A 13,151-nucleotide genomic window follows, 5' to 3' on the forward strand; every position below is an offset into this window, starting at 1 on the left:
CCCAGTGTATTTCTAAGTCTCCTGGTGGTTGCTGCCATCCAGTGGCTGCCCATAGACCCTATCTACCCAGAGGCCTCACCTGCCAAAGAGCTTCTAGGTATCTCTGGACAACTCCCACGGAGGCATGATCTGTCCAGCTCAGGGTTTCTCTGCCTGACCCTGCACTCTCTAGCCTCTTCCTCCCTCCCCTCTATAGTCCCTTACCTCTCTCTCTCTTCAGTTTCTGAACCATTTCCATGAGTACTTTCCTCCCATCCCCCACCCCTCATGGCCACCTCCCCTGACCCGGCTTTCCCTAAATGACTGTCTTATCCTTCTAATTCTAGCATTCACACTTCTCTGCTCCTTCATTCCTTCATCCCCCATGTGTTCCCTCCTTTTACGGCCTCTCCCATGTTCCAGCTCTAGGTTTTTGCATAGAAATCTAGAAGCTGAATGCCACCTCTGGGATACAGACTGGTTCTCTTCCACCTTCCCCAAACTCTAGCCTCCTCCCTCCGCCCATCACCACCTCCCTTCCCAATAATCTAAAAACATCAAGACCTCAGCAGCCACAGTGCTAAGAGCTCCTAATGAGCATCAGCAAATTAACACCTTCGCCTTGATTGCTCCTTTCCTGTTAATTAGATGGGGAGAGCCCAGCAAGGCAGCTGATGAAGGGAGGAGTGTGAAGGGCAGACCCATAGTGAGTATACCTCACCTTCCACTGCCCCCTGAAGTAGCTCTGAGTTCCTTCACAAAACCCTGTACCCCATCTTCTTCCCAATTCTATCTTCTATAGCTTCTCCACCCTCTTGTTCCTCCTCTAAACTTATTTTCCTCCTTTTCTCTCTTTCCTCCCTTCCCTCCCATCCTTGTGCCCAAGTTCCGTCAACTTCAATCATTTCCTCTCTTCTCTTTTTCCTCCAGCCTTTTCAAAATCTGACACCCAGGGACCTGTCCCCTTCTCCCCTATTTTGCTTCAGCTAGAACAGGGCTAATCTCTTAAAGCAGGGTTAGGACTATGAAATAGGGTCAGAGGAGTTGAGGGCATGTATATTTGTGCATGTCCTGTGTCTGTGTTTAAATGTGTAGAAATGGGTGAATGAATGTACCTATGAGTCCATTTGAACGTATAGTGTCTGGATGAGGACCTTCAGGTGTGCAGAGATACAAACGGGAACGTGTGCATTAAATTGTGTTTGTGTGCTAAGTTTCTGTTAATGCCTGTGTTCATGTATACAAATATGCACATATGTATTTCCTATTGCATTTGTGTGCTTGCATGTGCATTGTAAATGCACATGCACTTGTTTATGTTAGTGTGTGTCTGTGTATTTTTGTCTTTGTTCAATGTGACTGTGTGCTTGTGTGTGTGTGTGTGTCTCTGAGTGTGTCTGTAACTGTGTATGCGTGTGTATGTACAACTGCAGCCACCAGAGGAAGCAGCAGCAAGGAGCAGGACCATCGATCCGAGACAGCTCTGGGAAGCGGACGCTGGGGTGCCGACACTCACACACATAAGCTCACTCCCAGACCCCTTGATGCACAACCTCTGCGCTCCAGCCCTCGCTAGCACTTAGCCATCTGACCTCAGAAAGAGAGAGGCATCAGAGAAATAGAGACATCTGTGAAAGAGGGATAGGAGAAGGGAGGGGGGATGGCAGAGTCAGACTGAGTTCTGTTATCCCCGCTTTCCCAGATCTAGGGTCCCCCGCGCACACAAGCACACCGCACAGAGACACACTCACACACACTCAAGCACGCACGCGCACGCGCCCCCCACCCGACCGCCCGCCTTCTTGCCTCCCTGCCTCCCCGCCTCCCCGCCTCCCAGCCTCCCTGGCCGGACGATGGATCCCTGCAGATCCCTAGGCTGAAAGCACAGCGCGCCGAGCCAAGCCGGACAGAGCTGAACCGAGCTGAGCGGGCGGGCGGGCTGAGCCGGGCCGGGCGGGCCGCTCCCTGCAGGGCTCTGCGAGGCGCGGCGCATCGGCCGGGGGCTCTCCCGCTCTCAGCCATGAGCCCCTCGGTGGTTCGGCGCTGAGCAGGCGTCTGGCCCCAGCCATCCAGGACCCGCCGCCGACCGCTGGGCTCCCGGAACTACCCCAGGTTGGTCCCCAACGCGCGTGTCGCACGCCCTGGGTAGCCTTATCCCCCAGAAGCAGGGGCTCTCCCTCCCTCTCCTCCTGGGCTCATAGGGTGGTGCGGTGGCTGAGGAGATAGCGTGGGGGGGTGTGGGGCAGGCAGAAGACCTCGCTGCGGCGAGAATCTGTGGAGTGGGGGTTTGGGGGCAGGGAAAGCCCACTGTCAGAGGGAACCGCCCCCCCCCCAATCCTTCCACCCGGGCTGCCCTCCAATCTCTCTCTTACACACACACACACACACACACACACACACACACACACACCCCACAGAAAGGTACAGGGACTTGCAGGTAAGAAAACAGCCCCCCTTCCCCTTAGCCTGTAGGATGCCCTGACCCTGAATTAGTCCACGGGGAGAGTATTGGCCCTTGTGACATCCATATTAAAAAGGAGCCCCCAGCACTAGGGTCAGCACATGGGGGATGGGGGAAGCTTTTGCCTAGGAAGGGGGGCGGGGAGGGAGTTGGGGGCCTGTCCCTGAGTGACAGGGAAGAACTCCTCTGCCCTGGTAATATATCCGAGCCAGCTCTCCTGCCCCATATTGCTTCATCTTGGGGATCTCCTGTCCTGGGGTCAGCACATTTGTAGAGAGATCCCTTGTCCTAAGCTGATCACATCAGGAGAGACTCTGTCTCAGGCTACCCCCCATTTGGAGGAACCCTCATTCCGGGAAAAGAAGCTCCAAGCCTTGGGTGAAGGGGTCTGAGAATCTCTCTCTGCACTAGGGTCAGTTCATTCTGGAGGGAGTTTCCAAGGGTAGTAGGAGCCCTCTCCTCTTCCCATCCACGTTCTTCATCTCCTCCCCACCCCCATCCTCCATACAGGAAGATAAACCCTTTTCTCCACTCCCCAGGACATTCCCTGGGCAGGATGGAGCTGAAGGCAGATGAAGAAGAGGTGGGTGGTGTCCAGCCCGTCAGCATTCAGGCCTTTGCCAGCAGTTCCACCTTACATGGCCTGGCCCATATCTTCTCCTACGAGCGACTGTCCCTAAAACGGGCGCTGTGGGCCCTGTGCTTCCTGGGTTCCTTGGCTGTGCTGCTGTGTGTGTGTACGGAGCGTGTACAGTTTTACTTCCACTACCACCATGTCACCAAACTGGATGAAGTGGCAGCCTCACACCTCACTTTTCCTGCCATCACCCTGTGCAACCTTAATGAATTTCGCTTCAGCCGAGTCTCCAAGAATGACCTGTACCATGCTGGGGAGCTGCTGGCCCTACTCAACAACAGGTGGGCACCCTCTAATCCCTCCCCAGCCTGGTCCCCCGTCTTCCTCCAGAGGCACCTATGGATGCACTTGTCTACCCCATTCCAGACATTCCTTGTCTCCAGGCCCTGGCCCTTAGGAATTACCCTCACCTCAGGATTTGTAACTTTAGCTCAGGCAATATCTGAGTACCCTCATCACCACTTCGCTCTATCCTCCTAATTCAGTTTGGATAACACCACTTAGTGGTGTTTACACTTGACACCTTGACTCATTGAGTTGATCCCTCCAAATGCTAAATTCCCTTTGGTGTTGCTTTATCTCTGCTCCCAACTCAGGCTACCCCTGACTCTGCACCACCATGTGACCCCCTTCTTGCCTGCCCCCCACAATGACAGTTGCTGCTCTCTGTGCCTCTGGCTCCATTCCTTTTGATAGAGCCCGGTTCCTTCCCCTGTGACTATGGAATCTAGGAATAATGAAGCACTGGATAAGGCTGGGGACCAGTGTGTCCATAACCCTTCATCCACTGGGGCAAAGAATAGAAGTGAATCACATAGGTGATGTCCCTCCTCTTTGACCCTTCTGCTTTCTTCCCTCTTGGCACTGTCCCCTGAAGTTGTGTGCCTTGCCCTCTAGGGAGACTCTCTTTATGCTCCTCTTTGAGAGCTCTCAACTCACCTAATAGACACAGGTGCCACCCTGGGCACAGTTGCTGAGCAATTGACTGAACCTGAGAATATCACTTTCTGTTGTGTTTCCGAGTGGTCAGGGAGCATTCTGGGTGATCGTGATGGTGCCGGTAGAAACAGTGCTGTATTTAGATTTAGTAGGACTTGCCACGCTTCCAAGCTCTGCCACTTACAACCTGTGTGACCATTGGGCAAGTCTCCTAACTTATCTGGCCCTCATCTGTAAAATGAGGGGGTGGATTAGGTGACTGGATGTCCCTTCCCACTCCAAGCCTATGGCCCTAGAAGGTCTAGCTCCACATTTCATCCCAGAGCAACCATAAAACCTGGGATCCGAATGGGACCCTTACCCCAGTATGTCTTCTGCCCCAGCTACCAGGATCATATCCCACCCCACCCCTTTTACCTGTTGCTTCCCAGGCTTCTGTCTCCATAGTCTGGAGCTTTTTTCCAGTCATGGGAAGGAAAAAGAGGGACAAACCTGGAGTGATTCCTAGACTCAGTTGCAACCCCTCTCTCTGGCCCAGGTATGAGATCCCAGACACACAGATGGCAGATGAAAAACAGTTGGAAATGCTGCAGGACAAGGCCAACTTCCGAAACTTTAAGCCCAAACCCTTCAACATGCTGGAGTTCTATGACCGAGCTGGACATGACATCCATGACATGTTGCTGTCTTGCCACTTTCGGGGTGAAGTCTGCAGTGCTGATGACTTCAAAGTGGTGAGGGAAGTGGTGTTTGCTTGGGAGTGTGTGGGAGTCAGTCAGGTGGGTGACTAGTTGTGGGAAGGGCCAGACTCAGGATTAATCGTGGAAATGATTTGCTTAGACTGGGGAGGGGTGTTCCTTAGCTGCTTTGGGAGCACAGTGTTTGCTCAGCATTTGGAGTGGGAGGGCAGTGTTGCTCAGCACTTAGAGGTTGGTATCTCAGGATGAGTGGGGTGTCCCTAGCCCCTTCAGCTTTTACATTTCTTGACTCTAGGAGCTGCCAGTCCCACGCACCCCTCTCCACCCCCCTCATACTGCCATGGCCCTGCCCAACCCTGACTAGGTCCCAGTCCAATCCCTCCCTCCCATTGCTGTGGCACAGAAATGTCAGAGTAGGGGCTCACCCATACCACAGTGGTACCAGGGTGGTTCTCTCTCTCCCAGGGAGTAGAGAAAACAGGGGAGCAAAAGAACAATAGTCAGACAGGGAACCTCTCTCATCATCCAACTGGGTTATCTCCTTGCTATAGAACCAGGGGTGGAAGTGAGGGCTAAGAGGTTAAAGAGCATGGGGAAGGCCTCTAGAACTATAGTCCAGGTGGATGTTATGGTGTTGCCGACTTTTTCTGTTAGGCTTGAATCAATAATAATGATGACGATAACGATAATGATAATGATAACTAACACTTATATAGCACTTAACGTGGAGTGATGGGAAAACCCAGGCAAACTGGACCAGAAATTTGTAAACCACAGCAAGGCATATTGAGTTTGCCAGTGAGGCTGGCTTTCTGGCTCAGGTAGAGTTACACCTTTCAGGGAGGAAGCAGTGTCTTCTACAGGGCTAGAGAAGAGTCAGCATGGAGTGAACGTTGATCGGTCCAGGTTCTCGTTGCTAGGTTTTAAGGCTAATATGGTGTCATAACCCTTTTACCCACTTGCATGGTTAGGAGTTTCTATGTAACAGGATGTAGGGAGCTACTCCTATTGTACAATAGGGTACCTGGCACATTATGTTTTGGGTCATTTCCATTACAGGCACAAATGGGAGAGTACAGATGTATATGTATGAACAAAATGGAGTAGCTCTGGATCCATAATTCCCCCCTTTTGTGCCGTACAAGTACAACATCCTGACTAAACTAGAGGCGGCAGATCAGATTCTTATAAATGGGCTGGCTTATGTGAGATGCTCAGGGGTGCCCTTGGAGGTTAGAGTTTCCAAGGATTTGATGCTCACAGAATAGTCAGTAATCCAATATCAGTGTCAGTCCTCCATCCGGAGGAGAACACAAGGAACTTTTTGAGTCTCAGGGGGCTGCAATTCAAGAGACTTAAATTTACACTAGGAAACAAGTGTACTGTGTCCATGGATATGACAAAAAAAATCATAATCCCATGTTTCCTTCAATGTCATTAGAAATGAACAAAATGGGGGCAGCTAGGTGATGCAATGGATAAAGCACCAGCCCATGATTCAGGAGGACCTGAGTTCAAATCTGACCTCAGACACTTGACACTTACTAGCTGTGTGACCCTGGGCAAGTCACTTAACCCTCATTGCCCTACCAAAAAAAAAAATTTTTTTTTAAGCTTGCTATAGGGGCAGCTAGGTGGTGCAGTGGATAGAGCACCGGCCCTGGAGTCAGGAGTACCTGAGTTCAAATCCAGCCTCAGACACTTAACACTTACTAGCTGTATGACCCTGGGCAAGTCACTTAACCCCAATTGCCTCACTTAAAAAAAAAAGCTTGCTATAGAATTGAACAAACTTACAGTCATAATCTCATACATCCCTTGAAAAGACAAACCTCATGAAACTGATTTTATATAGTAAACTAAATCAGATTACAGATTAAACTACTAATTTAGAGAGTTCACAATGGATCGATCGAGAGGAGAGATTTACATATCACCAGTTAGCTAGGTAGCTGACAAACAACTAAATTACTTTAGAAAGCTCAAACTTCTCTTTATTTTCTACCTGAGGAATGTCAAATGACTTATTTCCATAAGTTGAGTTTTGATAAGGTGAGGTTAATATAAACAGAAGAGAGGCTTTCAGTTCACCAAAAGTTGCAGGAGGAATGGCCCTAATTCCCAAACAGCAAATAAAAATAATTTGGGCATACCCCTTTTGTAGGCAAACATAAATATCATGAAATGTTAAGGCCAAAATAATACAATAATGATCATTAATATTAAATAACACCAAGTCTCTTTGTTCCTAATCACTTAGCTACATTTTCAGTCCCAACTGTCCCATGTAGTCACTGGTCCCTGGAAACCATCTTCCTTTGGAAATTCTGGAGTAGGCCTCATTCTCATGGTAGCTCTGGAGGAGGCTCCTCCTAGAAGATCCACTTCACTGGTTCCAGGTTACTTGCAGAGATTCCCTATATAATACTGCTAAAAATCTTCTGGTAACAATACTCAATACAATTTAGTTTAACCTCCTAAATTTGGTTTTCTAGTAACTAGTTCAAGTAGTGAAAACAAGTCCAAACCTTATGGAGCTAATCCTATTAACAACAGTACTATAGAACATCAAATTATAAACCCATAGTTCACTTGAAAGTTCAGAGAATTTCAGTTTTTACAAACCACTTGCTTTAACTATCTTTACCTGAACCCTGTACCAGATATGGACAATTCCATCAACAGACTGAAGGAAGAATCTTAAAAATGATCCATGAAGGCCTGACTCAGAAAATGAGTCCTTTTGTCTCATAATATTATCTGAGAGCAACTTCAAAATGGGGAAAAAACATGATTTAATTTTTTTTACAATTACTAATGCAGGGGCAGCTAGGTGGCATAGTGGTTAGAGCACTGGCCCTGGAGTCGGGAGTACCTGAGTTCAAATCCGGCCTCAGACACTTAACACTAGCTGTGTGACCCTGGGCAAGTCACTTAACCCCAATTGCCTCACTAAAAAAAAAAAAAAACCAAAAAAAAAAAAACCAATTACTAATGCAATTTTACATATGAAATCCTTAATCCAATTTTGAGGAATTATTATTAAACCATACTCAAAGCCCTTATACTTCATTTGAAACATTTGGAAGCCAATCATATGTGTATCTTAGTTCTTAGAGAAAATAGTCTAATTTTGTTGTTTTCTCAAAGTTTACTACTTCATTAAAAATTTAAAAAATTTACATCTTTATTTTATTTTCTTCTTTTAAGGATAATCTATCTACCTATCTATCTCCAAATGTGGTTGTTGACAAGGTGCATATATCTATATCTATGTATCTATGTTATATGTACAGACATATGCACACATATAAATGTATATAGTATGTATGTATAAAATCTTCACATCAGGGGCAGCTATGTGATGCAGTGGATAAAGCACTGGCCCTGGATTCAGGAGGACCTGAGTTCAAATCCAGCCTCAGACATTTGACACTTACTAGCTATGTGACCCTGGGCAAGTCACTTAACCCTCATTGCCTGGCCAAAAAAAAAAATCTTCACATCATCCTGAAAGAGTAAGATACTTTAAGTATTTGCAAGGAAATGGCAAGCCCAAGAACTCATTCACCTAGTTGCTTAGGATATGGTGTTGACCACAAATTCATATTGCCTATTGACCCTTAAGGCAAAATAAAATCTTTGAATCTAAGAACCATTGTTACTAAATTGGCTCAAAGATGTAACTTCCAATGCATACTATTTATTAACAGGTTTTTAGGTTGTTTTAGTTGTGTCCAACTCTTTGTGACCCCATTTGGGGTTTTCTTGGCAAAGATATTGGAGTGGTTTGCCATTTCCTTTTCCAGCTCATTTTATAGATGAGGAACTGAGGCAAACAGAGTTAAGTGACTTGGCCAGGCAGCTACGAAGTGTCTGAGACCAGATCTGAACTCAGAAAGATAAGTCTTCCTGACTCCAAGCCAGTGCTCCACTATGCCACCTATTTGATCCAGGTATAATTTCATAATATTCATAAGTGATGGCAAAACAATCTTTCAGATAAAACTCACTCTTTACCATAAGCAAACTTGCAAGTTCTCCCACTTTGGGTTGGGGTGCTCTTAGTTCCTCATCAAACCACTTCATTATTTTTGCAGCTTCTCTTACAGGGATGATAAGATCTTATGACCCTTCCCAAATAGAAAGTTTCAAGGAACCTCACAGATAAGGGCAACCTAGTATTATTTTTCCAAACTGGAAGTTATTATTATCCATTTAAAAGAAAAATATACTAAATTAAATACTTAACAGTCTTAAACTTTCTAACCACATTCTTTACTTGCTCTATTCATAATCTAACAGCATCTAGACGAAGAGAGAAGTTAACTTTTCTAATGCTTTTTGTTGTTTAGTCATTTCAGGCATGTCCTACTCTTCATGAACCCATTTGGAATTTTCTTGGCAGAGATATTGGAGTGATTTGCCATTTCCTTTTCCAGCTCATTTTACAGATGAGAAAACTGAGGCAAATAAGGTTAAGTGTTTTACTCAGGATCACACAACTAGGAAGTGTCTGAGGCCAGATTTGAACTCAGGAAAATAACTCCTCCTTACTCTGGACCTGGTGCTCTATCCACTGTGCCACTTAGCTGTCCCATTTCTAATGTTACAATTGTATTACTCATCAGGTATAATTTTTCTCAAAGTAATAGCAGGTCTTATACAATGGTATCCCTAAAAATACAATACAAGAAAAATTAGAAGCCCAATACTAGCATAAACAATATTATGGATTTAAAAAATATTACACAAAACTTTTTTTTTCTCCAGTCAAATAACATCAATTCAGTTGAATGCATTTCTGAATTCTCTCATATAGAAATCACTCCCTCCATAAATTTGGCATTCTATACCAACTGTATTTAAAAACCAATATAAGGGGCAGCTAGGTGGTGCAGTGGATAGAGCACCGGCCCTGGAGTCAGGAGTACCTGAGTTCAAATCCAGCCTCAGACACTTAACACTTACTAGCTGTGTGACCCTGGGCAAGTCACTTAACCCCAATTGCCTCACTAAAAAACCAAAAAACCAAAAAAAACCAAAACCCCAATATAGAGTAAATAATAATAACCAACACTTATGTTGTATTTACCATGTGCCAGGCACTGTGCTAATAAGCACTTAACAATTACTGTTATTTGGTTCTCACAATAACACTGGGAGGTAGGTGCTATTTTTATACCATGTTACAGACAAGGAAACTGAGGCAAATAGAGATGAAGTGACTTGCTCAGGGTCACACAGCTAGTAAGTTTCTGAGACAAGATTTTAACTCAGGTTTCAGTTTCCAAGCATATTGCTAGTTTGAAATGATTCAACAGAATTTAATCGTTTAGTTAAATTAGTAACTGAGTCACCTAAGTTGAAATAGACTGCAACTTAGAAAGTAAAAGTTTAGCAATTAATTGCTTTTGTAAACAAAATGGAATAATTCTCAAAGTGGAGTAGCTCTGAATTCACACTTTGTGCCAGGCACTGTGCTAAGTGGTTCACAATTATTATCCCATCTGATTTTCACAACAACTCTGGGACATAGGTATATTATTATGCCCATTTTGCATATGGGGAAACTGAGGTAGACAGAGGTGAAATGACTTGACATTGGTCATACAACCAGAAAGTGTCTTGAGAGAAGAGTTGAACTCAAGTCTTCCTGACTCTAAGCCCATTGCTCTAGCCACTGCACCACCTAACTGTCTAATCAGGTATTAAAGGGAGAGAGGTTCCTTACTAGGATTTCAGGTTCTAAGCTGAAAAAGACCTTAGAAGTCCACTAGTTTAACCCCTTCATACTTTGTAATCTGCGGCCTAGAGGGGGAAAGTGACTTGTCCTAAGTAATAGCAACTCCTATTTTAAGATACTCAGTGCTTTCTTCCAGGTACTGTTCCTTATTAACCAGGGCCAATAGTCAATCAAGGTTGAGTCAATCAAGTCAATCAATTGGATTTCTATCCCCATTTTAGAGATAAGGAGCTCTGCTTCAGAGAGGTGACATGATTTACCCAAAGATACACAGCCACTAAGTTTCAGAACCAAGATATGAACCAAATTCTCCTGACTTCAATTTCATCACCCTGTTCGTGACACTGTACTGCTGTCCTGGAGACATTTCTGCCTCAAGGCCAATGTCTCTAGCTGAATGGTTGGGAATCCCAGTCCTGTATTTGATTTGGGGTATATATCATCATCACCACCACCACCACCACCACCATCATCATTACTACTACTACTTACTACTACAATGCACCTTCCCATCTATCATGTCACTGACTCTTTGCGACAACTCTATGAGGTAGGTGGGATAAATAATATTATTTCTGATGCAAATGCAGAAACTGAAACACAAAGACATGCAACTCAATTCCATTTAACGAGCATTTGGGTTGAGCCCCTGCTGGGGACATGTTAATATGATGGTCACTGGGGATAGAAAAACAAAAATTAAACACAGCCTCTGCCTTCAAGCAGCTTACATTCTGCCTGTACACAGATAAGAATTGGAGGAGGGAAGAGTACTAACTAATACTAACTAACTAGTAGGGGGAATCAAAGAAAGGCTCCCCATAGCAAACAGTACACAAGTCGAACCCAGAAGGAGACTTGCCATTCCAAGAGGCAGTAGTGGAGAGGCACAGAAAATGTGCAAAAGTATGGGGTGGGAGATAGAATGCTGAGTTCACAGAAAATCAAACAGTTCTTTTGGCTGGAATGTAGAGTGTGTGTAAAGGGGAGCAATGTGAAATTAGTCTGGGAAGATAGAAACAGATTGTGAAAGTCTTTCAATACCAAGGTAGAGTGTTTGTATTTTATCCCAGAAGAAATAGGGAGACACTCAGGATTCTTGAGCAGGGGAGTTACATGGTCCAAATTATGTGGTCTCGGAAAGAGCATAGATTGAAGAGAGGAAAGACTGAAATCAGACAGATCAATTAGGAAGTTATTGCAATAGTCTAGGGGAGAGATCATGAGGGCCTGAACTAGGATGGTGGCCATGGCAATGACAAGAAAGGAAGTGGATGCAAGAGCTGTTGATAACTGATAAGATTTGGCAACTGACTGAATTTGGGGGGAGGGAAAACATTTATATAGTACTTAAAGGAAAAGTGCTTCGCATATATAATCTTGTCACAGATGAACTGCTTCTTGGATGTCCTCAGTTAAAGAATTAAACTCACATACCAAGATTTTAGATAAAAGTAGTATTTGGTTTATTGCAATAGAGCAACTGACCTGGAGGAGTGCTCCTAAGTCCCAACCTCCCCAAGAGAAGAAACTGGCATTTTATAGGACAGAGTAAACAAAAAGAATCATGCAAAAGGTCTTTCTTACTTCCTGGGGCCCCCCTCTTGTGACACCTCAGTGGAATATTTTGTCTTGGAATGTAATGCTTTATCCTGGGGCTCAGTCATATCCTGGAGCAGATATCAAGATGCTCTGGAGGCTTTAACCACATCCTTATCCCCCCCAGAGGTTTGCATAATTCAGCTAGAGGGCCCCTTTTCTGCCACATAACTGGGAATGTTAGCAAAACAATCAGGACAACACAGCTCTTCCTTATTATCATTCTGCTATTCATGATCCTGTCCCCCACCTCAATCTCACTTTGTCTCCACAACAATTATTACCCCCATTTTACAGATGAGAAAATTGAGACTGAGAAAGGTTAAAATGACATACCAAAGGGGCAGCTAGGTGGCACAGTGGATAAAGCACCGGCCCTGGAGTCAGGAGGACCTGAGTTCAAATCCGGCCTCAGACACTTAACACTTACTAGCTGTGTGACCCTGGGCAAGTCACTTAACCCCAATTGCCTCACTTAAAAAAAAAAATGACTTACCAAAGATTCCACAACTATAAGTGTCTGAGACAGGATTAAAACTCAGGTCTTCCTGGACTCTGAGCCCAGTACTCTATCTATTGAGCCAAAGTGTCACCAAGGAGGAAGACTTGAAAATGACTCCAAATTGCCCAACTAATGGCAAAATCCAGGATTAGAATCTGGATCATCTGACTCCCAGCCTAGCATCCTCTTCACTGGACCTTAATGTTGATGCTGAAATCAATGACTCCACTGCCAGTTGGGGGTATTTTTTCTAAAATTAAGTCTTCCCTGGGACACCCTTGTTTTTTTTTTTTGTTGTTGTTGTTGTTTTTGCGGGGCAATGGGGGTTAAGTGACTTGCCCAGGGTCACACAGCCAGTAAGTGTCAAGTGTCTGAGGCCGGATTTGAACTCAGGTACTCCTGAATCCAGGGCCGGTGCTTTATCCACTGCTCCACCTAGCTGCCCCCTGGGACACCCTTGTTGACTCAAAACTTCTTTGATCCTCTCCTCCCTTTTCCCTGGCTCTTCTGCCTTACCATCAACACTTTCAAGCTCTGATCTTCCCCCCAAGACTTGCCATGTCCAGAGAACTTCTGTAAATATGTTTTTT

General features: G+C 45.2%; 1 protein-coding gene across 1 annotated transcript in view; it reads left to right on the forward strand.

Annotated features, from left to right (window-relative positions):
• Nucleotides 1-1,443: 1,443 nt before the first annotated feature.
• ASIC1 (acid sensing ion channel subunit 1) overlaps nt 1,444-13,151 on the forward strand; it is a 34,720-nt gene continuing 23,012 nt past the window's right edge. Inside the window, exons 1-3 of the mRNA XM_043967839.1 lie at nt 1,444-2,091; nt 2,980-3,358; nt 4,555-4,750. Of these exons, the coding sequence (XP_043823774.1) occupies nt 2,997-3,358; nt 4,555-4,750 (558 nt within the window). The 5' untranslated portion in view covers nt 1,444-2,091; nt 2,980-2,996. The remainder of the gene's footprint in view (nt 2,092-2,979; nt 3,359-4,554; nt 4,751-13,151) is intronic.

Source organism: Dromiciops gliroides, chromosome 5 (assembly GCF_019393635.1).
Source record: "Dromiciops gliroides isolate mDroGli1 chromosome 5, mDroGli1.pri, whole genome shotgun sequence".
NCBI lineage: Eukaryota > Metazoa > Chordata > Mammalia > Microbiotheria > Microbiotheriidae > Dromiciops > Dromiciops gliroides.